This window comes from Gorilla gorilla, chromosome 4 (assembly GCF_029281585.2).
Source record: "Gorilla gorilla gorilla isolate KB3781 chromosome 4, NHGRI_mGorGor1-v2.1_pri, whole genome shotgun sequence".
Taxonomy (NCBI): domain Eukaryota; kingdom Metazoa; phylum Chordata; class Mammalia; order Primates; family Hominidae; genus Gorilla; species Gorilla gorilla.
Window position 1 is genome coordinate 32,042,790 of NC_073228.2, and position 27,870 is coordinate 32,070,659.

Here is a 27,870-nt window from a genome sequence, read left to right on the forward strand (position 1 = left end):
TTCTATATGCTTATTACACCTAGGAAGAAAAATTTTCAATTTTTTTTTTGTTTTTAGACGGAGTCTCACCCTGTTGCCCAGGCTGGAGTGCAGCGGTGCGATCTCAGTTCACTGCAAGCTCCGCCTCCCAGGTTCACGCCATTCTCCTGCCTCAGCTTCCCCAGCAGCTGGGACTACAGGTGCACGCTGCCACGCCCAGGTAATTTTTTGTATTTTTAGTAGAGACAGGGTTTCACTGTGTTAGCCAGGATGGTCTCGATCTCCTGACCTTGTGATCTGCCTGCCTCAGCCTCCCAAAGTGCTGGGATTACAGGCGTGAGCCACCACGCCTGGCAAAAATTTTCAATTTTATAATCTCAAAATTTTTGTTAGTAAAATAAATCAAAGCATTCAGCATCAAAGGATATACAGACACACACTCTTAAGTAATTCATATATAAGAACCAGAATATTAGAGGCCTAAGCTGCTCACTTCATAAGACAGGGGCCCCTTGTAGTATTTCTTTTAAAAAGAAATAGCCCCATTCACAAGGGAAAGATAATAATTTAAAAATTAGAAACTAAAAGAAAAATAAAGAAGCCTTAAACCTTCGGTGTATGAATATCTACCATTAAAAAGAATGAGAAATAGACACTCGGGACATCAGACATACTGACCCTTCAAAGGAACATGGATACAAATATGTAACAGCCAATCAGATGGTACTAACACCATGATCCTGTGTGACAGCAAGTAGTGACCAAATCTAAAGAATTCCCAAAGTTGTATTTAAATATATTTTTCTGAAGGTTTTTAAGTGAGTTACAAAACAGCCCTACTTCAGTTTTACTATTTCTCAGTAAATAAAAATGAAAATAAATAAATGGATAATAGTAATTAAACAGAAAATTAGAAACAAAGTGATAATCACAAAATGTATAATTGGTGCCAAAAATCCAATTAACTAAAGATGTTAAAAATATAAAGAGTTTCCTACAGATTAATTTTTTTGACTAAATGTATACCAACATTCACTATCAATATTAATATATATTCTTTTTTTTTTTTTTTTGAGATGGAGTTTTTGCTCGTTGCCCAGGCTGGAGGGCAATGGCATGATCTCAGCTCACCACAACCTCTGCCTCCTGGGTTCAAGCAATTCTCCTGCCTCAGCATCCCAAGTAGCTGGGATTACAGGCATGCACCAGCACGCCCCGCTAACTTTTTATTTTTAGTAGAGATGAGGCTTCTCCATGCTGGTCAGGCTGGTCTCCAATTCCCAACCTCAGGTGATCCGCCCGCCTCGGCCTCCCAAAGTGCTGGGATTACAGGCGTGAGCCATCGTGCCCGGCCAGGAAATCTTTTTAATTCTGTTGCTTTTAAGATTTTCTCTAGGCCGGGCGCGGTGGCTCACGCCTGTAATCCCAACACTTTGGGAGGCCGAGGCGGGCAGATCACGAGGTCAGGAGATCGAGACCATCCTGGCTAACACGGTGAAATCCCGTCTCTACTAAAAAATACAAAAAAAAATTAGCCGGGCATGGTGGCGGGCGCCTGTAGTCCCAGCTACTCGGGAGGCTGAGGCGGGAGAATGGCGTGAACCCGGGAGGCGGAGGTTGCAGTGAGCAGAGATCGTGCCACTGCACTCCAGCACTCCAGCCTGGGCGACAGAGCGAGACTCCGTCTAAAAAAAAAAAAAAAAAAAAAAAAATTAGCCGGGCTTGGTGGCGGGCACCTGTAGTCAGTCCCAGCTACTCAGGAGGCTGAGGCAGGAGAATAGCCTGAACCAGGGAGGCAGAGCTTGCCGTGAGCCGGGATCACGCCACTGCACTCCGGCCTGGGCGACAGAGCGAGACTCCGTCTCAAAAAAAAAAAAAAAAAGAATTTCTCTCTTTCCAGCGTGGTCCATGTTTCATTTTGGTCAGGTGTATATGCTTTTTAATTTTTCCTGTCTGGGGCTCAGTGATTATCTACTCAAATATTGCTTCTTTCCTATTCAAATAGACATTTTCCATTACTCTGGAACTCCTTTTAGACATCTATTGAGTCTTCCCATCCCATCCTCCATTTCCTCACAGGATACTCTACCCACAGAATAGCTTTGCATTTTCTCGGGAATTTGCATTCCCTCTTCATTTCTGGCATCTGAAGATTCTTATATTTTATCAAGCATATCTATATTTTTGTTGCATCAGATGAGACTGGATCATCCAGATTTAACTCACCAGACTGCTTGTAGTCCCATGCAGCAAAAAAGGTAACATTTCTGTCTAATTTACAATTAAATGAAGAGGTATAGCTAACTTAATATGTAAAGTAAAAATTACGCATCTGTGCAAAGTCTTAGAATTATGAATTAAAATGTCAGCATTTTGGTAATCCCTAGTGTCTAGACTGTTTCCTTTTTGTGTGTGCTTACTTTATAATGAGATTGTAAACCCAGTGGCATTGGGTAAACCTTAGAGGTATCTTGTAAGAATTCTGTTTAATTTTGCTTTATTGAACTTTATGTACTAGAAGGGAAGCACCAAAAATGAAATTTTAGATAAAAGCCTACTATTGAAGCAATTGTCTATGTTTAATAAACAGAAATAAAGTTAGTGAAACATCAATATGAAGCCTATAAACAGTTGGCGGAAAAAGCAATGGCCTAGAGATTTGGGAAGCTGTACCCTAGACTTTGCTCTGCCTCTATGCTGTATGACCTTGGGCAAGTCATTGAAGATCTTAAAGTCTTGGTTTCTTCATCTCTACAAAGTGGGGATGGCAGTCTCTATAGTTTAAAATTGCATTATTCTAGATAGTGCAGAGACAGACAGTGTCATTTGAAAATGTCTTAAAATCCTGATACTTCTAATGGAATAAAATGAAAGGGATAAAAACCAAGACATGGCCAGGTGCAGTGGCTCACGCCTGTAATCCCAGCACTTTGGGAGGCCAAGGCAGGTGGATCACCTGAGGTCAGGAGTTCAAGACCAGCCTGGCCAACATGGTCAAACCCCGTCTCTGTTAAAAATACAAAAATTAGCTGGAGATGGTGGCGGGCGCCTGTAACCCCAGCTACTTGGGAGGCTGAGGCAGAAAGAATTGCTTAAAACCCAGGAGGCAGAGGTTGCAGTGAGCTGAGATGGTATCACTGCACTCCAGCCTGGGTGATGGAGTGAGGCTCTGCCTTGAAAAAAAAAAAAGAACCAACATCATACAAATTGTTCCTTTTAAATAGAGTGTAATGTTTGGAAAATAAAGTAAAAAAAAAAAATCAACCAAAAAAAGTTGAAGAAACTCTCAGACAAGACCTATTTCAGATTTTAATTGTAAATTTTAAGAGTGTAAGTTCCTTCTGGCCCGGCACGGTGGCTCATGCCTGTAATCCCAGCACTTTGGGAGGCCGAAGTGGGTGGATCATGAGGTCAGGAGATCAAGACCATCCTGGCTAATATGGTGAAACCCCGTCTCTACTAAAAAAATACAAAAAAATTAGCCGGGCGTGGTGGCAGGCGCCTGTAGTCCCAGCTACTTGGGAGGCTGAGGCAGGAGAATGGTGTGAACCTGGGAGATGGAGCTTGCAGTGAGCAGAGATCATGCCACTGCACTCCAGCCTGGGCGACAGAGTGAGACTCCGTCTCAAAAAAAAAAAAGAGTGTAAGTCCCTTCCTTGGCTAAAATTTTCACTTATGGAAAAAAATGGTGCTAGAACAATTGTGTGTGTGTGTGTATATATATAGGTGTGTGTGCATATGTGTGTGTGTATACCTTGACCCATACCTTGTGCCATGTAAAAACATCAACTCAACTAAACATGGATTGCAAATCTCAATGTAAGATTCTATAACTATAAAAATACTTGAAGAAAACATTGGCCAGGTGCAGCGACTAATGCCTGTAATCTCACCACTTCGAGGCTGAAGTGGGAAGATCCATTGAGCCCAGGAGTTTGAGACCAGCCTAGGCAATGTGAAAAAAATAAACAGTCTCTACAAAAAAAAGTACAAAAATTAGCCAAGCAAGAGGGGAGGGATAGCATTAGGAGATATACCTAATGTAAATGATGAGTTAATGGGTGCAGCACACCAACATGGCACATGTATACATATGTAACAAACTTGCACGTTGTGCACATGTACCCTAGAACTTAAAGTATAATAAAATAATAATAATTTTAAAAAAATTAGCCAAGCATGGTGGCACATGCCTGTAGTTCCAGTTTCTCAGGAGGCTGAAGTGGGAAGTTCACTGAGCCCAGAAGTTCGAGGCTTCATTGAAGTGTGATCGTGCCACTGCATTCCAGCCTGGAAGACAGAGAGAGATCTTGTCTCAAAAAAACAAAAATTAAAAATAAATAAAGGAATAAATAAGAAAATATATGAAAACATCTTTGTGACATTGGATTAGGCAAAGATTTCTAAGATACCACACCAAAAGCACAATTTATAAAAGGAAAAAAATTGGTAAATTGAACTTCATCAAAATTAAGAACTTTTTGAAAGACACAATTAAGAAAATTAAAATACAAGACATAGACTAGGCCAAAGTATTTGCAAAGCATATATCTGACAAAGGACTAGTATTCAAAATGCATAAAGAACTCTCAAAACTCAGTAAGATAATAAGCAACCCTTCCCACACACATACAAGTGGGCAAACGTTTTGAACACACACCTTATGAAAAAGTTGTATGGACTACAAATCAACACCTTTTGTAAAAATATGTTTGATATTGTCATAGAGGTATGCAAATTAAAACTGTAATAAGATACTGTTATCAGTGGAAGGTAGTCCAAGTTACCGGTGGCAAATCCGTATGGGTCTACAGCAACCTCAGTTCTTGCCTCCTCAGAAGAAATAATTCGACTGAGGGGCATAAGGCAGAAAAAGAGATCGAGGCAAGTTTCAGAGCAGGAGTGGAAGTTTATTAAAAAGCTTTAGAGCAGGAAAGAAAGGAAAGTACACTTGGAAGAGACCCAAACGGGCACCAAGAAGGTCAAGTGCGACATTTAACCTTGATCTTAGAACTTTATTTTATTTTATTTTATTTTATTTTATTTTATTTTTGAAATAGAGTTTTGCTGTGTCACTAGGCTGGAGTGCAGTGGCAGGATATTGGCTCACTGCAACCTCCGCCTTCCATGTTCAAGTGATTCTCCTGCCTCAGCCTCCCAAGTAGCTGGGACTATAGGTGTGAGCCACCATGCCCAGCTAATTTTTGTATTTTTAGTAGAGATGGGGTTTCACTATGTTGGCCAGGACAGTCTCGATCTCTTGACCTCGTGATCTGCCCGCCTCAGCCTCCCAAAGTGCTGGGATTACACGCATTAGCCACCGTCCCAGGCCAACCTAGAACTTTATAGACTGGCCCACTTCTGGTGTCTAGTACCCCTTTCCCATGATATTTCCCTTAGGGTGGGCTGCCTGCAGGCGCAATACCCTCTATATGCTTGGGAGGTGAGCACGCACAGTGTGTTTAGGAAGCTGTAGGCGTGCCCATCCGAAGCTTTCTTTCCTTTTCCAGTGGAGTGCCCAGGAAGGTCATACTCCATCATTTTGTTTCCCAATGTGCATGCCTGTGAAGTTGCCTCTCCCTGGTGTCTGCATTCAACTAACCTTTTAGAGCGACAGGTGTAAACCATCAGGAAATGGCCTCTCCCTGGCAATTTATCAGCCTCTCATCAACAATATTGATGATGAATGATTTAATGACTGGTAACTGGCTCTGTGATAATTACTCAAATCTTAATATCTGGACACTCAAAAAGAACGAGAAGAAATTGTGATGATGATATGATATCTTTTACTTTTGGACTGAAAGTTAGGAATTTCTCTAAGTTTTATGATATGGCCAAGCCATCTAATTATGCCAATATGTCACTGCTGCCAATTTGTCACTTTTAGAGAGGCAATATGATAATTGCCTAACCATTTCCTGACATTCCTGGTGGGTGGGGAGAGCTCTCTCCTGCTCTGCTCATGCCTGTCTAACTACCTGTAACAATACCATTACCTCCTATTAGAATGGCTCAAACAAACGAACAAACACTGACAATATCAAGTCCTAGCAAGGATGCAGAGCAACTGGAATTTTCATACATGGCTGATCGAAGTGCAAAATGGTCCAGCTACTTTGGAAAAACAGTTTGGCAGTTTCTTATAAACATATATTTCTCTTTGACCCAGCAATTCCACTCCTACGTATTTACCCTAGAGAAATGAAAACTTTGTCACTTAAAAACCTGTATATGAATGTTTATAGTGAATTTACACATAATCACCCAAAACTGGGAACAACATAGATGTCTCTCAACTACTGAATTAATAAGTAAATTGTGGTACATCCATACAATGGAATACCACTTAATAATAAAAAGGATTAAACTATTGATATACACTACAACATGGATGAATCTCAAAGCAATAATGCTGAAGATAAAAGAAGGCAGACCAAAGAAGGAGTACATGCTATACAATTTCATTCATATGACATTTCGGGAGATGCTAAACTATACAGACAGAAAACAAATTAGTGGTTTTGAGGGCCTGGAGGTAAAGGAAGGAGCTGACCATAAAGGGGTACAAGAGAATTTGTTAAAGTTATGAAACCATTTTTTATCTTATATTTATAGTGGTGGTTACACAACCATATGCACTTGTCAAAACTGGTAAAACTCAAAAAACTGTAACCCTTTTCCAGGGTTTTCCTTTTCCAGAACACATTATGAAAAAGCACCCAGTTGTGCCGGGCGCGGTGGCTCATGCCTGTAATCCCAGCAGTTTGGGAGGCCAATCACAAGATTAGGAGATCGAGACCATCCTGGCTAACACGGTGAAACCCCGTCTCTACTAAAAATACAAAAAATTAGCCGGGCGTGGCGGCGGGCGCCTGTAGTCCCAGCTATTTGGGAGGCTGAGGCAGGAGAGTGGTGTGAACCCGGGAGGCGGAGCTTGCAGTGAGCAGAGATCGGGCCACTGCACTCCAGCCTGGGCGACAGAGCGAGACTCCGTCTCAAAAAAAAAAAAAAAGATAAAGATAAAGAAAAAGCACCCAGTTGTAACTGCTGGAGTTTTTATTGTTTCAGAAAAGTTCAAGGGACCGGGCGCGGTGGCTCAGGCCTGTAATCCCAGCACTTTGGGAGGCCAAGGCGGGCAGATCACAAAGTCAAGAGATCGAGCTCATCTTGGCCAACATGGTGAAACCCCATCTCTACTAAAAATACAAAAATTAGCTGGTCACGGTGGCGCACGCCTGTAATCCCAGCCACGGAAGTGGCTGAGGCAGGAGAATCGCTTGAACCCGGGAGCTGAGATCGCCCCACCGCACTCCAGCCTGGGTGACAGAGGGAGACTACATCTCCAAAAAAAAAAAAAAAAAAAAAAAAAAAAAAAAGTTCAAGGAAGAAACCCAGCCACAGCAAAACAAAAACCAGTTGGATCCAGAGATGCCTGAGTTGGAGATGAACTTTGGAGATTTCTCCTCATTAGCATACTAAAAATCCACCCAGGAAGGAGCTATTCTCCATTTGTATGTAGAGGCGTGATCGCAGACTGGGCCTGAGCTGCCTCTACTCCACCTCTACATAGGATAACTCAGCTAACCTGCCTAATAAAAGCCTTTTTATCACCTTTGTTTAGGGAGACACTGCTTTGGGGAATTATCCCCGATATCCTCCTTACTTATTGTAAGTAATAAAATCCCCTTGTTAAATCTTCCTTGGTTGTGGTATTGGACTGTCACTGGCTAAGTGATCAAACCCACCCATTGTGTGGGTAACAAAACTATACACTAAAACTATAACATTTGGAAATTATGCCCCAATAACCTGACCGCTCCCTCAAAAGGCTTCTCACAATGCTTTTCACAGATTTTTTTTTTTGAGATGGAGTCTCACACTTTCGCCCGGCTGGAGTGCAGTGCTGAGATCTCGGGGCTTTGCAACCTCTGCCTCTGGGGTTCAAGCGATTCTCATGCTTCAGCCTCCTGAATAGCTGGGATTACAGGCGTGCGACACATGCACGGCTAATTTTTGCATTTTTTTTAGTAAAGACGGGGTTTCACCATATTGGTCAGGCTGGTTTGGAACTCCTGACCTCAGATGATCTACCTGCCTCAGCCTCCCAAAGTGGTGCTGGGATTATAGGTGCCAACCACCGCTGCTGGTCTTTCCTCAGATTTTAATGGTAATACTAGACAGAGCAGGAACATTGCCATCTTGGACAAGCACTGCTATTCTAAAGTTCCCCTTGATCAAAAACTGCCTAATCCAAAAGGCATCAGCCTAATGGCTAAGGTCAGCATGACCATAAACCGCAAATGACATCTCTGACCGGAAACCTTCCAACCATAAGATAAACCCCTCCCCGACTGGAGAGATGTCAGCCCCAAGATAACCTTCCCTCCAACCAGAGACATTCCAACCCCGCAATAAACTTCTCCCCGACACAGAAATATTCCAAGCCTGTGATAAATTCTCTTGCCCTGAACTCTTAAATAATCTTAGTCTGTAAGAGAGGGCCCCTGACTGAAATCGGCCAAAAGCCCCTCTCAGGTTTATTCTCTAAAATAAACCTGTCTTTGACTGTTGAGCCGCTTTTAATGTTTCTTTCCTCTTTCTTTAATTCTTACAATACTTAAATATGTAAGCTCCTTTTTTTCTATGAAAAAATTGTATCATAACTGAGAAATCAATAAGGACAATAAATATTAAGATATTAAAATAAGGCCAGGTGTGGTGGCTCACACCTGTAATCCCAGCACTTTGGGAGGCTGAGGCAGGTAGATCACTTGAGGTCAAGAGTTCCAGACCAACCTGGCCAACATGACAAAACCGTGTCTCCACAAAAAATACAAAAATTAGCTGGGCGTGTTGGTGTACGCCTGTAGTCCCAGCTATTGGGGAGGCTGAGGCAGAAGAATTGCTTGAACCTGGGAGGCGGGGGTTGCAATTAGCCGAGATCTCACCACTGCATTCCAGCCTGGGTGACAGAGTGAGACTCCATCTCAAAAGTAAATAAATAAATAAATAAATAAATAAATAAATAAATAAATAAATATAAATAAAAGGGAAAGAATTTGCAATACAAAATCTATGTGCCTTAAGGTAAGTCCTACTAAAGACATGCAGTAAATGTTTATTTATGTTTCAATCTGTTTCACTTTTTGATTTTATGAGTTAAATGTCAATGAAAGATTTTTTTCAGAGAAATAGTACTGTTTCATTTTTCTTTTAAATAATGTTGATACTGAAATTTCTCAAGTAAACCCAGCTTGCCACCTTCAGGTCACTGAAAGATTTACAGAGACTATAGTCAGAACACTAATACTGCATCTTTCTCAATAATCCATAATTAATAATATCTTGATCACTCTATTGTGCCTTTGTCAAATGCACTCTATCTAGAATCTTTCCCTAGCATTTACTGGAATCTTCCCAACTTTCAAAGCTCAGTTCAAATGTCACTAACTCCTAGAAGCCTTCACTGATCACTCTAGCTAGTTTTTCCTCCTCTAAATATTTTATTTCCTTGATTACTTGTAATCTCACTGAAGGTAATAACCATGTCCTACACATATTTTATGCCTCTGCGTGGCTATTAAAAGAGGTGCATATAAGAATTGTGCATTCTAGCTGGACGCAGTGGCTCACGCCTGTAATCCCAGCACTTTGGGAGGCCTAGGCAGGCGGATCACCTGAGGTCAGGAGTTTGAGACCAGGATGGCCAACATGGTGAAACCCCATCTCTACTCAAAATAAAAAAATTAGCCAGGCGTGGTGGCAAGCGTCTATAATCCCAGCTACTCAGGAGGTTGAGGCAGGAGAATTGCTTGAACCTGGGAGGCGGAGATTGCAGTGAGCTGAGATCATGCCATTGCACTCCAGCCTGGGTAACAAGAGTGAGACTTTGTCTCAAAAAAAAAAAAAAAAAAAAAAAAAAAGAATTGTGCATTATAATATTTACTGAATGAACACATGAATGAATAAATAGGAAGCTAGAGTAAACATTGAGCTTTCACTTGGAAGAGGTCCCATTTTACTAGTAAATTAACGGGAATTCTACACATTTATTAAAGACTATATGCATACATATAAAGCGCAATTTTCATTGACAACTAGCGGTGTCTCAATCTCTATTAAGCTCTCAAACAATATTGCTGATGAATGATTTAATGACTATTTGGTGACTGGCTCTGTGATAACTACTCAAATCTTAATATCTAGACATTTAAAGAGAAGAAAGTGTGATGATATCTTTTACTTTTTTTTTTTTTTTGAGACAGTCTCACTCTGTCGCCCAGGCTGGAGCAGTGGCATGATCTCGGCTCACTGCAACCTCTGCCTCCTGGGTTCAAGTGATTCTCATGCCTCAGCCTCCTGAGTAAGCTGGGATCACCGGCGAGCGCCACCACGGCTGGCTAACTTTTGTATTTTTTTGTAGAGATGGGGTTTTACCATGTCGGTCAGGCTCTTCTTGAACTCCTGGCCTCAGGCAATCTGCCCGCCTCGGCCTCCTAAAGTGCTGGGATTACAGGTGTGAGCCATGGCACCTGGCTGCTATTTTTTACTTTTGGACTGAACGTGAGATATTTCTCTTGTTTTGTGATATGGCCATACCATCTAATTATTTTCCTCTAAACCCCCAAGTTGCTAATATACTATAAGCTTATTAATAAACTATGTAACCGTGGCATGTAGTCCACCAATACATGACTCAGAAAAATTCCCAAATTTTTTGTCTAGTTCCATTTAGTTTAGGGCATGAGGTTTTCTTTCATGTTTACATTCTCTCTAGAATGAAGTTCCCCTCTCTCTCTTTCAAGGTCTACATGTATCCAGGACTACTAGATGAAAAACTGGTCATAGATGTTTGTTTCTGATTTTTTAATGGAGAAGGGAATGGTCCACACTTGAGAATGGTTTATCTCCTTGAATTCCTTCCATTAGAATTTTCTTTCTTTCTTTTTTCTTTCTTTTTTTCTGAAACAGGGTCTCACTCTGTCACCCAGGCTGGTGTGCAGTGGCACCATCACGGCTCACACTGCAGTCTTGTCCTCCTGGGCTCAAGTGATCCCCCTGCCTCAGCCTCCCAAGTAGCTGGGAATACAGGCATGCACCTCCATGCCTGGCTAATTTTTGTATTTTTTGTAGAGATGAGTCTTGAGATGGGGTCTCACTATGTTGCGCAGGCTGGTCTCAAACTCCTGGTGTCAAGTAATCCTTCTGCCTTGGCCTCCCATCGTGTTGGGATTACAGGCATGAACCACCACATCTGGCCCCATTAGAACTTTCTAACAAAAGATGATCTTTCTCCTGCCCCCTAGAGGGCTGTTTATCCCTTCTGTCAGTCCTTCCTTTCTCATTATATCCTCTCCACTCTCTGCCCTCTGCCTAGGCCCAGCCTTATCCATCTGAGAGAGGAAGTAACCAGTAATTTGAGCATGCACAGAAGGCTCTGATTTGGGACCTCATGTCAGCAGTGTCTTTGGATTTTTGTTTCTGCTTTGTTGAGGGCTGAACAGGAAGATAGGCCCATGGGTTACCGGTGAGATAGAAAAAGGGGAGGAAAATACAGAGAAACAATCGGATTCACATTTTGGGATACAAATCCACCACAAATGCAAGTTTATAATACCTATGTGGGCTAAAAGTTTGTTCTCTCTCCTCCAGTCCTTTATCTTTCCTCAAAATGTGAACTTGGTATTTCTCCCTCATCAGTATCAGTTTCAACTCTCCTAAACAAATCTAATTGTACCCCAATACTTTCATTGACCAAGTCTTCTCTTAATCACCACATACACACTGTAGTAGCGGCATCTTTTTCCAGCTATTCTTTTCTCTCCCTTTCATTTACCCTAGTTGATTCTAACCAGCCATCCCCAAATGTATTAGGTACATTTTCAGTTTGCTCGCGAATTCTCATTTACTCACAATCTGGCTTCTGTCTGCTTCCCTTTACCAAGACAAGTCTTGTTTTGGTCCAATTAATGAGCTTTTAAAAAATCCATGTAGCTTGATACCATTGCTCACTCCTTCTGTGAACAATTAGGTTCTGTTATTAATTAGGTTTGTACATATCACCATTTTTCTAGCATTTTAAACTTTCTGGTTCTGACTGTAATAATATCTTTGATAATTTTCCTTTTTTTTTTTGCTTTATTTACTCCTTTGAACCATCACAACAGTGGTCCTATACTTTTCTTTCTTTCCTGAAGATGATTTTAAAATTCTATTCCATTTTTGTAAATCTGTAATGTTGAGTCACTTTTGGATGCTCTGAAACAGGTTGCTTGGATTGTAGAATATTTTGAAAGACTGCTTATGAGGCAATAGCAGCAGGGTGCAATTCAGACTTCTCACACTTCTTTAAATACCAGTTCTTTCAGGAGTTTTTTTTTTTTTTTTTGAGACAGAGTCTCACTCTGTTGTCCAGGCTGGAGTGCAGTGGTGAGATCTTGGCTCACTGCAACCACCACCTCCCGGGTTCAAGAGATTCTCCTCCATCAGCCTCCTAAGTAGCTGGGATTACAGGTGGCTACTACCACCCTAGGCTAATTTTTTGTATTTTTAGTAGAGATGGGGTTTCACCATGTTGGCTAGGCTGGTCTCAAACTCTCAACCTCAGGTGATCTGGCCACCTCAGTCTCCCAAAGTCCTGGGGTTACAGGCCTGGCCTCAGGTTTTTAATGTAACCCAAAGATAAGAAATAGATTCAATGTCGTTAGGGACACTGACCTTTCTTCCCAGATTCAACCCATTTATTTTCTATTTTTACTCTGTACTTGAGTTTTGTTTGTCATTATAATTTGTAAACTCACTGGGTAGGAAATAAATGTTGATCTTCTAATTTAGAATAGCCCCAAGCACATGGTTATCATGGTAACATGCTTTAAATGTCCTTGGTTATAAAATGAACAATGTTAAACATCACTTGAATTTTTCACTTTTATTTTTCTTCATTCTTTGCTTGCAGGTTTTATATTCTACACTCTCAATAGGTGGTTCTCATACAAGAATGGGGTCAGTTCTGTTAGAGTTACAAACATTGGAAGAAAATACATTATTTTGGCACCAAAATCTAAATACTTCCATCTCCCAATGCAGTTTAGTGGTTATTAGTGTGACTTTGAATCTTGGCCCTCTTAGTTCTTTGTTTTGTCACCACAGGCAAGTTTCTAACACAAAAATTAGGGATAGTAATAACCTAACTGTATGAGTTTTTGTGAAAAATAGAGGAAATAATTTACAGTTGAAACCTGAACAAGGTGGGGTTAGGAGCACGAGCCTTTTGCACTGTAAAAATCTGCATATAACTCTTTTCTTTTTTTTTCTTGGAGACAGAGTCTCGCTGTCACCCAGGCTGGAGTGCAGTGGCACGATCTTGGCTCACCCCAACTTCCGCCTCCCAGGTTCAAGTGGTTCTTCTGCCTCAGCCTCCCAAATAGCTAGGACTACAGGCACGCACCACCACACCCAGCTAATTTTTTTGTATTTTTAGGAGAGATGGGGTTTTGCCATGTTGCCCAGGCTGGTCTTGAACTCCTGAACTCAGGCAATCTGTCCACCTTGGCCTCCCAAAGTGCTAGGATTACAGGTGTGAGCCACTGCATTGGGCCAAAATCTGTATTACTTGACTCCCCAGAGCTTAACTGTTAATACCAACTATTGCCTGGAAGCCTTACCAATAACATAAACAGTTAATTAATACGTATTTTGTATATGTATTATATACTGTATTCTTAAAGCAAGCTAGAGAAAATAAAACATTAAGAAAATCATAAGAGAAAATATATTTACTATTCATTAGGTTTAAGTGGATCATCATAAAGGTTTCCATCCCGTTCCGTAGGCTGAAGAGAAGGAGGAGGAAGACAAAGGGTTGATCTTGCTATCTCCAGCTTAGCAGGTGCAGAAGAAAAAATCTGCCTACAAGTGGACCTGCGAAGTTCAAACCAGTATTGTTCAAGGGTCAACTGTATCGGAAAGATTTGACTACTATGAGCTAAGTGGTAATCATCATTGGTCTGAAATGATGATTTTTAGAAAGTGACTTTATTATATCACTGATAGAGATGCCCTATACTGAAATACTGAGATTACCAATACCTTGCCTGTACCACAAATGTATTTTTGCCATTTTGGTTTCTGTTTCTATAATATTTTGAATTCCTAACATGATCCAGAAGGCTGGGAGATGCTCCTAATGAAAGAGAGAAACCTGGAATGTTCTCCTATTTACCAGATTGCTTCCTCTCATACCCAGGTTTTGAGATATAAAGTTGTTACAAAGTTCCAACTTATTTGGTATCATTCAAAATCTGATGAGCTTGCATTTTAAGAAGTGTTGATCAGTTCCATTTTAAAGCAGTTGGTATGAGTTCACTTTATTTTTTGAGGTGGAATCTTGCTCTGTTGCCCAGGCTGGAGTGCAGTGGCATGATCTTGGCTCACTGCAACCCCTGCCTCCTAGGTTGAAGCGATTCTCCTGCCTCAGCCTCCCGAGTAGCTGGGATTATAGGCGCGTGCTACCACACCCGGCTAATTTTTTATTTTTTTATTTTTAATAGAGACGGGGTTTCACCATATTGGCCAAGCCGGTCTCGAACTCCTGATCTCAAGTGATTCATCTGTCCCGGGCTCCCAAGGTGCTGGCATTACAGGCATGAGCCACCATGCATGGCCATGACTTCACTTCAAATGAGCACAGAAAAATCTGGGGGTCCAACAACCTTATGGTACATCTTTTGAAGCCTGGTCAGACAAGAGGGTCTTTAGGTGATGGTGAAGTGACAGTTTTGAGTTGTCTTCTTTGGTAGTAAGTGTTGGTTAATTCTAACAGCAGGAACAATTGAGGAGTCCAAGAAACAATCTTGTTCACATTGCAATGATTTTGTTACAGTTGACACTGATTTAAAAATTGGCAGGCTCTAGAACAGAAAGACCTGCCCCCAAAGTACCTTTTCTGAAAAAGTTGCCCTGCCTCAGATGCTGTGTATCTGTTGAACTTTTCAGCTACTGTGGTTTCCAAGGAATGCACCTCTATCAAAAATGAGCTTAATTCCTAAGGAAGTCAATTATTCATTCCTCCATTCCAGCAAAGTCAACAAATACTGACAGCCCACCTTGAATCACTGTGCTGGGCCCTGGATGTAGCAGTGTTTTAATATTCCGACTCTTGTGGGGGGCTTTACAATCTAGCTGGGCAGAAGAGGAAACATGCAAATAAATTAAAATGCAGGGTCCTACGAGGGAAATGAACAGCCTTGGCGACCTAAGTTTTGATAATAACATAACTAAAAGTTCGGCTCCACAACTCAGTAGCTGTGTGCCTTGGACAGGTCATATCAGATTAGGAAAGGTGAGAATGAGGTGACGAACGCAGCACTCTGGGATCATGGTTCCAGCTCCGGGCAGAGGGTTACATCGTGTCAGGTGTGTGAAGGCAGAATAGCCTGCAGAGACCACTGTGGCGTTGAAAAGAGGTGTCGTCGCGACCTTCGGCGCCGGAGAGGCGAAACAAGAGGGGGTCTTCGGGCCCTAAGGTATGGCTCAGCCGCCCAAGGCGAAGCGCACGTGGCAGTTAGCGGGAAATCCCTGGGGGTGGAGCCTCGGCTCGAGGTCCGGCCGCCCCGTACACGTCATCGAGCAGCTCCCCCTCCCCTTGCTACAAGTCGCACGCGCGGAAGTAAACACCTCTACGTCATCAGGGCGCGTCCTCGTTTTTCCCCTCCCATCTCCTCAGATCGGTGGACGTGCTCGCCTCCACTCGGGGCCAGGTCTATGTCCCGGTTTCCCGCAGTCGCGGGCAGGGCGCCAAGGCGGCAGGAGGAGGGTGAGCGGTCAAGAGACCTCCAGGAAGAGCGGCTCTCGGCTGTTTGCATCGCCGATAGAGGTGCGGTCCGCGGGACGGTACGGAAGCCAGCGGGAGTTACGACGTGGGGGTTTTGGTGGGGGGATGAAAGTACGCCTTTGGCAGGCTGAGAAGAGTAGTGAGGAAGCCGTGGCGTTCTCCTGGCTTTCCAAGCCCGAGGCGAACTTTGCGTCCAGTGAGCACTTTGCCTTAGAGGGGGGCGGTCCCAGATCCAAGTTAGGCGAAAACCTTACTGGGGGGCGAAAAAATGAACCCCAACGCCCGAAATGCATTCTGTTCTTAAACAGGCTCATAAACCCTTTGTTCTCTACCCATTCATCCCCCCCACCCTTCGTCGGGCAGGGCCGCCAGCCTGCCTTTGGGTACAGTATGAAGGGAGCCAGTTTCCAGGAGCCAGTTTCCATGGTTACCCACCACTTGGCCTTCTGGGATATCAGTCGCTCTGAACAGGGACCTAACTTGAACCATGAATCAGAAGCAAACACAGGTGGCTTCTAATCCAGCTGAGAATTTTCTGCTGTGTTCCAGTTTTTGGTCTATTGTTAAATAAAATTGAGTTTTGTGCTTCTGTGTAAGTATGCATGTGTATACGTTGCCTTGAGCTATACTTGCTTTGAAAAGTACTTTGAGTTATGCGTGAACAAATGCTCAAGTTGCTGGATTTCACCAAAAAGTTGTTCTGGGCTCATTAACCCTCACTTACAAATTGCGCTCATTAACGCTCACTTACATGAGCGATTGAACTGAGAAGTCATGGATGATCCCTTCCAGCCCTAAAATTCTATTGCCTTTCTGGTTTTAGTCCTGAGAAATTGAGTCAGAGATATCTTTACAAGTCTTTTAATTGACTTGTTTTTCTGTTATTACAGAAGAGAAAGGATGCACGTCCCAGGAGGGAGGAACTACTCCAACTTTTCCTATTCAGAAACAAAGAAAAAAGATTATTCAAGCTGTGAGGGACAATTCATTCCTTATTGTTACTGGAAATACAGGAAGTGGTAAAACAACTCAACTCCCAAAATATCTATATGAAGCAGGTGATTTTTTTCTGTTGTAATATTGGAAATATTTTTAAAATATCCTGTTTTTAAAGGCCAGTAGGACTTCTGTACTCCATGATTGCCAGTATTTGCTTTATAGTCCCGCTTCTCTTGGCACACCCCCTTCGCCTATGTCTCCTTTGCTTCTTTATGGTCTATTTCAGGTTCAAGAATTAGTTGGGATGGCAAATTTTCCCATTTTTAATTACCATAATAATCTCAAATAGAATTACATCTAGATATTAATTCCATTTTATAGAATCAAGTTGTCTAGCAGTAGACTATTAACCATTGGATACTGAAATAATTTTGAGGGGGAAGAGATATGTGATATCTGTTGCTGCCATTAGTACTTCTTGGTTCTTTCTCTAGAGCATTATCAGGTAAATATTTATCCCCTGACTTTGCCAGCTCAAGCCAACTAACAAATTACCTTTAAAATACGTTAAGTAAAGTTAATAGGAGGCCTTTGGTTTGGACTGATCCCCCGCACTAGACCCAACAGACCAAACCAAAATGGAGTTACTCATACTGAAGTTCCACGCCACCAAGTCTAGAAACTAAATTTTTCATCTACTGAGAAATCAGGAGAAACAGATAATAGCCAAATCCCCAAACAGACCAGTTTTAGGAGCATCAAGAAGTTTCCTCTGCTATAACTTTGACAAGAAAAGTAACTTTGAAATGAGCAATCTGCTTTTTGTTTTCTGTTTCTGCTTTCCTCAGCCCTTTTTTGTCTATACAATCAGCCTCCTCTGCTCAGCTCATTGGAACACTGATTCTATTTCATGAGACGATGGGTTGATGTGATTCCAGAGTTAGAATCACAAAAGCCAATTAAAAAGTTTTGGCTGGGCACAGTGGCTCACGCCTGTAATCCCAGCACTTTGGGAGCCCGAGGTGGGCGGATCACGAGGTCAGGAGATCGGGACCATCATGGCTAACACAGTGAAACCCTGTCTCTACTAAAAATAGAAAAAAAAAAAGATTCGCCGGGCGTGGTGGTGGGCGCTTGTAGTCCCAGCTACTCGGGAGGCTGAGGCAGGAGAATGGCATGAATCTGGGAGGCGGAGCTTGCAGTGAGCCGAGATCGTGCCACTGTACTCCAGCCTGGGAGACAGAGTGAGACTCCGTCTCCAAAAAAAAAAAAAAAAATTTTTAGGCCGGGCGCGGTGGCTCAAGCCTGTAATCCCAGCACTTTGGGAGGCCAAGGCAGGTGGATCATGAGGTCAGCAGTTCGAGACCAGCCTGGCCAACATGGTGAAACCCGTCTATACTAAAAATACAAAAATTAGGCGTGGTGGCGGGCGCCTATAATCCCAGCTACTTGGGAGGCTGAGGCGGGAGAATCGCTTGAACCCAGGAGGCAGAGGTTGCAGTGAGCTGAGACCGTGCTGTTGCACTCCAGTCTGGGCGACAGAGTGAGACTCTGTGTCAAAAAAAATAAATAAGAATAAAATAAATTTGTTGTAATTTTGTTTTTTGACAAATGTCTTTCAGAATGACAGAACTTTCTGTCATAAGGTTTGTAAAGAGCAGTATTATATTGGATATGATTTGCCTTAAAAAATAACAAATGTATTATTCTAATGCTTCAATCTAAGGTGCCATCTATTAAGATATATCACTATTTTATATGCAGTAATCCCTTCTTATCCTTGGGAGATGCCTTCTAAGACCACTCACTGCCTGAAACTGCCAATAATACCAAACCCTGCATATACTATGTGTTTTCCTATACATACATACATACCTATGATAAAGTTTAGTTTATAAATTAGGCATAGTAAGAAATTAACAACAACAATAAAATAGAGCAGTTATGACAATATACTGTAGTAAAACTTTTGTAAATGTGGTCTCTCTCTGTCTCTCAAAGTACTGTAATATTTTTGGACCTCCATTGACTGTAGGTAACTGAAAAATTGGAAAGCAAAACCAAAGGTAAAGAGGGACTACTGTATTAGTAAGAATGGAAATGCGCCATCGATTTTAAGATGCAGCTCCATTCCCAAATATATTAAAATGGTATATGGAAGGTGCATATAGATATAGATATAGATATTTATTTATTTTTTTGAGATGAGATCTTACTATGTCGCCCAGGCTGATCTCAAACTCCTGAGTTCAAGCAATCCTCCTACCTCAACCTTCTGGGTAGCCAGGCTCCTGAGTAGCTGGGATTACAGGTGTGTACCACTGCTCCCAGCAGAAAGGTGGCATATTTAAGTCCAGTTTTAGGCTGGGTGCAGTGGCTCATGCCTGTGATCCCAGCACATTGGGAGGCTGAGGCAGATGGATCACTTGAGGTCAGAAATTTGAGACCAGCCTGGCCAACATGGTGAAACCCCATCTCTACTAAAAATACAAAATTAGCTGGGTGTGGTGGAGCGCACCTGTAATCCCAGTTACTCAGGCGGCTGAGGCAGGAGAATTGCTTGAACCCAGGAGGTAGAGGTTGCAGTGAGCCGAGATTGTGCCACTGCATTCCAGCCTGGGCAACAGAGCAATACTCCGTCTCAAAAAAGAAAAAAAAAATTATATATAGATATATATATAATTTTTTCTTTCTTTTTTTTTTTTGGCTGGGCGTGGTGTCTCATGCCTATAATCCCAGTACTTTGGGAGGCAGAGGCAAGTGGATCACCTGAGGTTGGGAGTACAAGACCAGCCTGACCAACAGGGAGAAAACCCGTCTCTGCTAAAATACAAAATTAGCCCGGCATGGTGGCACATGCCTGTTATCCCAGCTACTCGGGAGGCTGAGGCAGGAGAATTGCTTGAACCCGGGACGCAGAGGTTGCGGTGAGCCGAGATTGCGCCATTGCACTACAGCCTAGGCAACAAGAGCAAAACTCTTGTCTAAATATATATATGTATATAATATATATTCATTTATTTTTGCGTGGTTATTAATATGTATTATTTTAAATTAATATTTAAATTTCCATGATGCAAACATAGCAGTGTGTTTTTAATTTGCGAGATATTCTTTTGGAAACATTCAAGCAGTTTTGTATTGATTGGCCAAAAACAATTTAGCTCTAATAGGAAGACAATTGCTAACATTGTTGTGTTTCTTTATCTCTGGTTTTGATAGGGTTTTCACAACATGGTATGATTGGTGTAACTCAACCACGAAAAGTAGCTGCTATATCAGTTGCTCAGAGAGTAGCTGAAGAAATGAAATGCACTTTGGGATCCAAAGTAGGATACCAAGTTCGTTTTGATGATTGCAGCTCTAAGGTACAAAAGTCTTGTTGGTATTTGTTTCTTTTCTTTTACGGGACAGGGTCTTGCTCTGTCGCCCAGCCTGGAGTGCGTGGCACAATCATGGCTCTCTGTAGCCTCTACCTTCTGGGCTCAAGTGATCTCCTACCTCAGCCCCTTGGGTAGCTGGGACTACAGGAGCATGCCACCATGCCCAGCTAATGTTATAAACTTAACAGAAAGAGTGGAGAGTTCTGAAAGATTTTTAACTTCAAAGTTCAATATATATTTTAGAATTTATTTTTGTTGTTCATTGTTAATGCTTTAGCTCTCAAGTGTCTGATATTCATCCCATTTTCTCCTTCCTTAGTTTATAAATGACAGTTTATTTTCTTAGGATTCTCTTATTTATGTTTTTTAACTGTAAGGATTCTTGACATGTAGGTTTTTAAAATGTTTTATTGTAGTCAAATATATATAACTTAAAATTGACCATTTTACCATTTTGGTATACAATTCAGTGCCATTAAGTATGTTCACAATGGGCTGGGCTCGGTGGCTCACGTCTGTAATCCCATCACTTTGGGAGGCCGAGGCGGGTGGATCACCTGAGGTCAGGAGTTCGAGACCAGCCTGACCAACATGGAGAAACCCTGTCTCTTTTAAAAATACAAAATTAGCTGGGCATGGTGGTGCATGCCTGTAATCCCAGCTACTCAGGAGGCTGAGGCAGGAAAATGGCTTGAACCCGGGAGGCGGAGGTTGCGGTGAGCTGAGATCGCGCCACTGCACTCCAGCCTGGGCAACAAGAGCAAAACTCCATCTCAAAAAAAAAAAAAAGTGTGTTCACAATGTTGGGTAACCATCACCATTTCTACTTTCAGAACTTTTTTTATCATCCCAAACAGAAACTCTTATAGATAAAACCCCCATTTCTCCCTCCCCCTAGCCTCTGGTAACTTCTTTTTTTTTTCTGAGACGAAGTCTCACACCGTCGCCCGGGCTGGAGTGCAGTGGCGCAACCTCCACTCCCTGCAACCTCTGCCTCCCAGGTTCTAGTGATTCTCTTGCCTCAGCCTCCCAAGTAGCTGGGATTACAGGCTCCTGCCACCACGCCCAGCTAATTTTTTGTATTTTTAGTAGAGATGGGGTTGGTCTCAAATTCCTGACCTTGTGATCTGCCCGCCTCGGCCTCCCAAAGTGCTGGGATTACAGGGTAAACCACCGCACCCTGCTGTATCTTCTGTTCTACTTTCTGTCTCTACAAATTTGCCTACTCCGGGTACCTCATTCAAGTGGAATCACACAATATTTTGTACTTTGTGTCACTCTTATTTCACTGAGCATGTTTTCAGGTTGATTTATTTTGTGTTTGTATTCTTGAAGTCAGTGGAAAGCTGAATTAACAAAATCAGCCAATTAACAAAATCAGCAAGTGTTAAAGCATCTTCTATATTCATGGCACCAACAAATTTAAAATTTTCTTTTTAATAGTGAATATTATAATTTACGTTCCCTGTGGATTTCTTAATCCTGTCCAGCTACAAAACGATCCCTGGTTTACATATGTTCCCTAACGGGAATGGCCATCAAATGTGGCACAAGATGACTCCCCAAAATACTATATTTTTGCCTTCCTAGTGGTCACTGTTTTTTCTTTCTTCCTTCCGTTGTTTTATGGATGTCGTTGCTGTTATTCCTACCCTTTGGACCTTTTTCTCACCCTGTTTTAATGCTTGTTGAGTAACACATTTTTATTTGGAGATAGTGTCTTGCTAAGTCACCCAGGCTGGAGTGCAATGGCGTGATCTCAGCTCACTGCAATCTCCGCCTCTCAGGCTCAAGCAGTCCTCCCGTCTCAGCCTCCCAAGTAGCTGGGACTACAGACGTGAGCCACCACACCTGGCTAATTTTTATATGTTTATTAGAGATGTGGTTTTGCTGTGTTGTCCAGGCTGGTCTCGAACTCCTGGACTCAAGTGATCCGCCCACCCCAGCAACCCAAAGTGCTGGGATTACAGGCGTGAGCTACCGTGTCTGACCTAAGTAACACATTTTTTAATAGAGAAGAGGAGAGAGTGGGTGGAAAGTATGCACCTACCATTTTCTCATTTCCCCCGAATCCTCTAAAATAGGGGCTGAGTCAGAAAGATAAATCTCATTTCAATGTTGTTTCCCACAACTTGCTTACCCAATGCCATTGCATCATCTTGCCACTTTCCTGACTTTATTGTATTTCCTTATTGGTGATTTCTGTTGCTTTGTCCAAGAATACCCAAGTGAGTTATTTGTCCCTTTTTCTGTATAGACAGCATGTTTTGTAACTTACCATCGTTTTGTATACATAAGTTAGACTATTTTTATGTACCCTTTTGTTTAGTGAGAGTGGTTTGATCACTTAATGTTTGTACCTCTTGAGGAAAAATTTAGTTGGGAAAATAGTGGTGAATTTCTGTGACACTGCTGTTTGAACATTAGGAGACAGCAATCAAATATATGACTGATGGATGTTTACTGAAACATATTCTGGGAGACCCAAATCTTACCAAATTCAGTGTCATTATTTTGGATGAAGCCCATGAAAGAACTCTAACTACAGTGAGTATTTTAATTTATTATTTTTTTTTATTAGCAAGTAGTTTGTTTGGGTAGCTTTTTATTGTGTAGAGAATTGCCTCCTCTTACTTTTTAATTTAATTTAATTTTTTAGAGATGGAGTCTTGCTCCATCACCCAGGCTGGAGAGCAGTGGCACGATCATAGCTCACTGCACCCTTGAACTCCTGGGCTCAAGTGATCCTCCCACCTCAACCTCCTGAGTTGCTGGTACTGCAGACATGCATCAGCATGTCTGGCTAATTTTTAAGAATATTTTTTGTAGAGACAGTGTCTCGTTTTGTTTCCCTGGCAGGTCTCGACCTCCTGGCCTCCGACCTTGGCCTCCCAAAGTGCTGGGATTACAGGTGTGAGCCACCGCACCTGGCTCCTACTTATATTTTAATGTATTAAAATAGGAATTGCTTGGTTAGAATAGCAGTGTATTTAAAATAGTTTGGCTGTTAAGTGTACTTGTGACTTACTAGAAATTTACTTTTCTTTCAGGATATCTTATTTGGTTTATTGAAGAAGCTATTTCAGGAGAAGTCTCCTAATAGGAAGGAGCATTTAAAAGTGGTGGTAATGTCAGCAACTATGGAATTAGCCAAGCTCTCTGCATTCTTTGGAAATTGTCCAATATTTGATATACCTGGAAGGCTTTATCCAGTCAGAGAGAAATTCTGCAATTTGATTGGTCCACGAGACAGAGAAAATACTGCGTATATTCAAGCGGTATTACTTGGCATTCATTTAATGTCTTTTTTAAATATCTATGATCCTTACTAATTGGGTGGTTTGATGATTCATTTGTTCACTACTATTTTAATGACAGTCCTCACAGGTCCTAGAACTTTTAAGAACCAAATTTAATTTTTCTGTGGGGCAAGGGAAGTGGTGGTAAGGGAATGACTGTATTTCCACTAGCATATTATGCCTGCATTTCTTGGTTTAGATTGTGAAAGTCACCATGGATATCCATTTGAATGAAATGGCTGGAGACATCTTGGTTTTTCTGACTGGTGAGCATTCAGTATCAAGTTAAAAAACTTAAGTATTTGTAAGTAAGGAATGTGGCAACCAGATAGAGTGCTACCTCTGTTGGGAATTCTGTGCCCTTCTCAAGTGTTGCCCTAGCTTTTTCTGATTATCTGAATAATTTTAGGTAAAAGATAGATAAAAATTGTAAGCTAGCTGCCAAAGAGGATTATGTATATTTATGTCAAAGACATATGTTTATGTCAAAGACATAATAGTATGTATATATATTTTATGTCAAAGACATAGTAGTATATGTCAAAGACGTAATAGTGTATATGTATATATACGCACACATATATGTTAAATGTCAAAGACATCAGGCTCATTAGTAAATATATGTAAAACACACTGACCTTTTAATAGAAAGAAATTAAATAGTGAAATATTGTTTTTGTTGGTCTGTCTTAGATAGAAATGTAACCTGACTAAACAGACCTGAGTTAATTCCATTATTTCAAAGGACATTTCACCAGGTTCTTCTTTGGGTGGTGGCATTGTACTGTGTGATAACAACACGTAAGGTGTAGAATCTATGTGTCGTAGACAAGCATGTGGCATTTTTGGAGATCAAAAATAAAATAGTTAAATCCCAAACTAGTGGCATAACTTTTCAAGTAGCAGCACCCTCCTAACAGGAATTAGTAGTTTCCTTGTTTACCTTTTTCCTCTGCCTTGTACTAATGTCAGAAGTGAGGGATTGTCACAATCTTTGCCTTTTTGAGATTACTTAAGTATTTTGAAATTTAACCAAATGCAATAGCACCTGGACTAGCTTTTCTCCTTTGTTAACAATTTAGTGAGTCTTCTCAAATACAGGGTGAAAAGCTTGACGATGATAAATATTTTTATTCCTTTAGAGATTTAAGTTTCTTAGAAACTGATGTTTCTTCTACTTCGAATTTTATTGTTGAAATATGGTACAGCTTATGTGTTCATCTCCTTTACATTAAATGAGAGATTTACAATAACTTTTAGGCAAAATTAATTTTAATTTTGACATTTTCTTTATTTTTAAATTAATTTTTCTGTTAAGTTGCTGAAGTTATTTTTTTCTTCCCATTTTAGGCCAGTTTGAAATAGAAAAAAGTTGTGAGTTACTTTTTCAGATGGCAGAGTCTGTTGATTACGATTATGATGTTCAAGATACCACCCTCGATGGCTTGTTAATATTGCCGTGTTATGGATCAATGACAACAGGTAATTTCTCATTAGAATAGAAAATTTGATTTTTTTTAAAAACTTTTTATTGAATAATCATGTTTACAGAAAAGCAGTCAGATCTTAAGTGCTTAGGTAAGTTTCACAAACCAGTCTCACCTTTGTAACCCACATCCAGATCATGAAACAAATCGGTGAGAACCAGCATTCCTTGAGAGTAGTGATTTTTGCCTGAAGTCTTTTTACATTCACTTTTTTGAGAGTCGTGGATATCCCCCTTATTATCGTTTAGAGTATTGTTTCTCCCAGCAAAACAAAACTATTGGTGAGAATTCTTTGAAATGAGGACAGTAGTTTCTTGCTGGTATTACTGTAAGTCAAACCTAATTTGCCATTGCCACAGAATTTTTAGAAATTGTGTATATGCAGCTATATCTAAGTCTAAACACAGTGGATTGTTTTCTTTTTGTGTGTGTGTGATGGAGTCTCATTCTTGTCATCCAGGCTGGAGTGCAGTGGCGCAATCTCAGCCCACTGCAACCGCCACCTCCTGGGTTCAAGCGATTCTCCTTCCTCAGCCTCCCAAGTAGCTGGGATTGCAGGTGTTCACCACCACACCTGGCTAAGTTTTGTATTTTTTTTTTTTTAGCAGAGATGGGATTTTGCCATGTTGGCTAGGCTGGTTTCAAACTCCTGACCTCAGGTCATCTGCCTGCCTTGGCCTCCAGAATTGCTGGGATTACAGATGTGAGCCACCATGCCTGGCTGTGGATCATTTTCCTTTTAAAGTAGCCATGCCTTAGTCTTCTTTTCAAGAATGATCCTGTTCTTTGGTGAATTCCAAGAGCAAATGCAAACTCTTGATTTGACATTTTGGTTATAGTAAATATTGTTGAATGAGGTTTAGAATTAGTTTTATAAAACTTTTATTATGGAATTTAACTTGTAAAATTAAAGGGAAATTAACCTTAGCCTCCTATTTGGAGTTGGAATTAGCATTTGAATGTTTTTATATTTTTCATGTATGTGTATTAACAGCTTTTGTTGATTGGGTGATTCTTAACCCTATATTAACAGTTTTGGAATATATGTGTCAGTAAAGAACATAGATGTGTAGGGACATGGATGAAATTGGAAACCATCATTCTCAGTAAACTATCGCAAGAACAAAAAACCAAACACCGCATATTCTCACTCATAGGTGGGAATTGAACAATGAGATCACATGGACACAGGAAGGGGAATATCACACTCTGGGGACTATTGTGGGGTGGGGGGAGGGGGGAGGGATAGCATTGGGAGATATACCTAATGCTAGATGACGAGTTAGTGGGTGCAGCGCACCAGCATGGCACATGTATACATATGTAACTAACCTGCACAATGTGCACATGTACCCTAAAACTTAAAGTATAATAAAATAAATAAATAAACACACAAATAAAATTAAATGTAAAAATTTAAATATTTTAATGAAGTTAAAAATAAATGTATACATCTAGGAAACTGACTGGAAATGAATATACTAAAATTAGTAGTTGTTAAAAAGTGACTCTGAGTAGAAGAATTAAACATGACTTTTAGACAAAAAAAAAGAACATAGATGTGCTATTTTGGAAATCTTTTTTTGTGATGATATTAGCTTCTTACTCTCTATTGAAGCATAGATATCTATTTTAGATTTTGTCATCTTCAGGGAAATTCTTAGGATCATTGTTTAAGGTTCTCATTGTTTTCTCAAGATTTGGTTCACCGATGCTTTTATAATTTACATTGAAACTGATAAAAACCCATTATGTTTGGTTTGTTATTAATCATTAACTAAATATGTACATAGACATATATTTTTCTATACAGAGTAAATAATTTCATTCTTTCTTACTGCTACATTGAAAATAATGTTCTGGATTTTCTGTTGCTGCCTCTGTTTTTTTTTTGTTTTTTTGAGATGGAGTCTCGCTCTGTCGCCCAGGCTGGAGTGCAGTGGCGTGATCTTGGCTCACTGCAACCTCTGCCTCCCAGATTCAAGCAGTTCTGCCTCAGCCTCCCGAGTAGCTGGGACTACAGGCGCGCGCCCCCACGCCCTGCTAATTTTTTGTATTTTTCTTAGAGACAGGGTCTCACCACGTTAGCCAGGATGGTCTCGATATCCTGACCTTGTGATCCTCCCGCCTCAGCCTCCAAGAGTGCTGGGATTACAGGCGTGAGCCACCACGCCCGGCCTAGAAACATGACTTGTAATGAAAAATTGAGTTCTTCAAAACTTGAGTTTGACACATACATGTTGTAAATTGGTATTTTCTTTTTATATATACTTTAGATCAACAGAGGAGGATATTTTTGCCACCGCCACCTGGAATTAGAAAATGTGTCATATCCACCAATATTTCTGCAACGTCTTTGACAATAGACGGAATCAGGTAAAACTTTTGAACTTTCTCTTAAAGTCAAGGAAGCCTATCGTTACTAAACATTAGCTAAACATTACTGAGTTTGCTTTTCTGTGCCCTCCACTAATTCCCTTCTCTCCTACTTTTTGATGTTCTTAACATGTAATCACCTATTTTGTTTTGTAATTATTGATTGCTTTGAGCAGGAAATGGAGTAGGAGGTACATACTATATTCCTATTCACACTTTTTTTTTTTGTTTTAGAGGCAGGGTCTCATTATGTTGCTGAGGCTGGAGTATAGTGACTATTCACAGGCGTGCAGTCATAGCACACTACAGCCTTGTATGGAGATCAATCCTCCCGCCTCAGTCTCCTGGGTAGCTGGGACCACAGGCATGTGTCACCGTACTTGGCTGTTCACACTTTTTAACTACTTGGCAACTTGAAGCTTCTTTTCAAATTTAAGATTATGTATCATGCTTCATGGGTTTCACTAAATAGGAAGCCAAACCTATTTTTCTGTACTCCCATTATAAGTATATACCTTAGATGATTTGATATTTCCTTCTACCTTGCAGCCTCACTCGGTAGAGTTAGTTTG

The 27,870-nt window shown here is 41.0% G+C and overlaps 1 protein-coding gene across 2 annotated transcripts in view; it reads left to right on the forward strand.

Annotated features, from left to right (window-relative positions):
- Positions 1-15,651: 15,651 nt before the first annotated feature.
- Positions 15,652-27,870, forward strand: part of LOC101126037 (probable ATP-dependent RNA helicase DHX40) — a 30,254-nt gene continuing 18,035 nt past the window's right edge. The window contains exons 1-8 of one of the 2 annotated variants that reach the window (XM_055386721.2): positions 15,652-15,856; positions 16,705-16,872; positions 19,976-20,121; positions 22,564-22,683; positions 23,187-23,414; positions 23,635-23,701; positions 24,786-24,917; positions 27,199-27,298. In XM_055386721.2, the coding sequence (XP_055242696.1) occupies positions 15,745-15,856; positions 16,705-16,872; positions 19,976-20,121; positions 22,564-22,683; positions 23,187-23,414; positions 23,635-23,701; positions 24,786-24,917; positions 27,199-27,298 (1,073 nt within the window). In that variant the 5' untranslated portion in view covers positions 15,652-15,744. The remainder of the gene's footprint in view (positions 15,857-16,704; positions 16,873-19,975; positions 20,122-22,563; positions 22,684-23,186; positions 23,415-23,634; positions 23,702-24,785; positions 24,918-27,198; positions 27,299-27,870) is intronic. The other variant, XM_055386722.2, reaches the window with a different exon arrangement.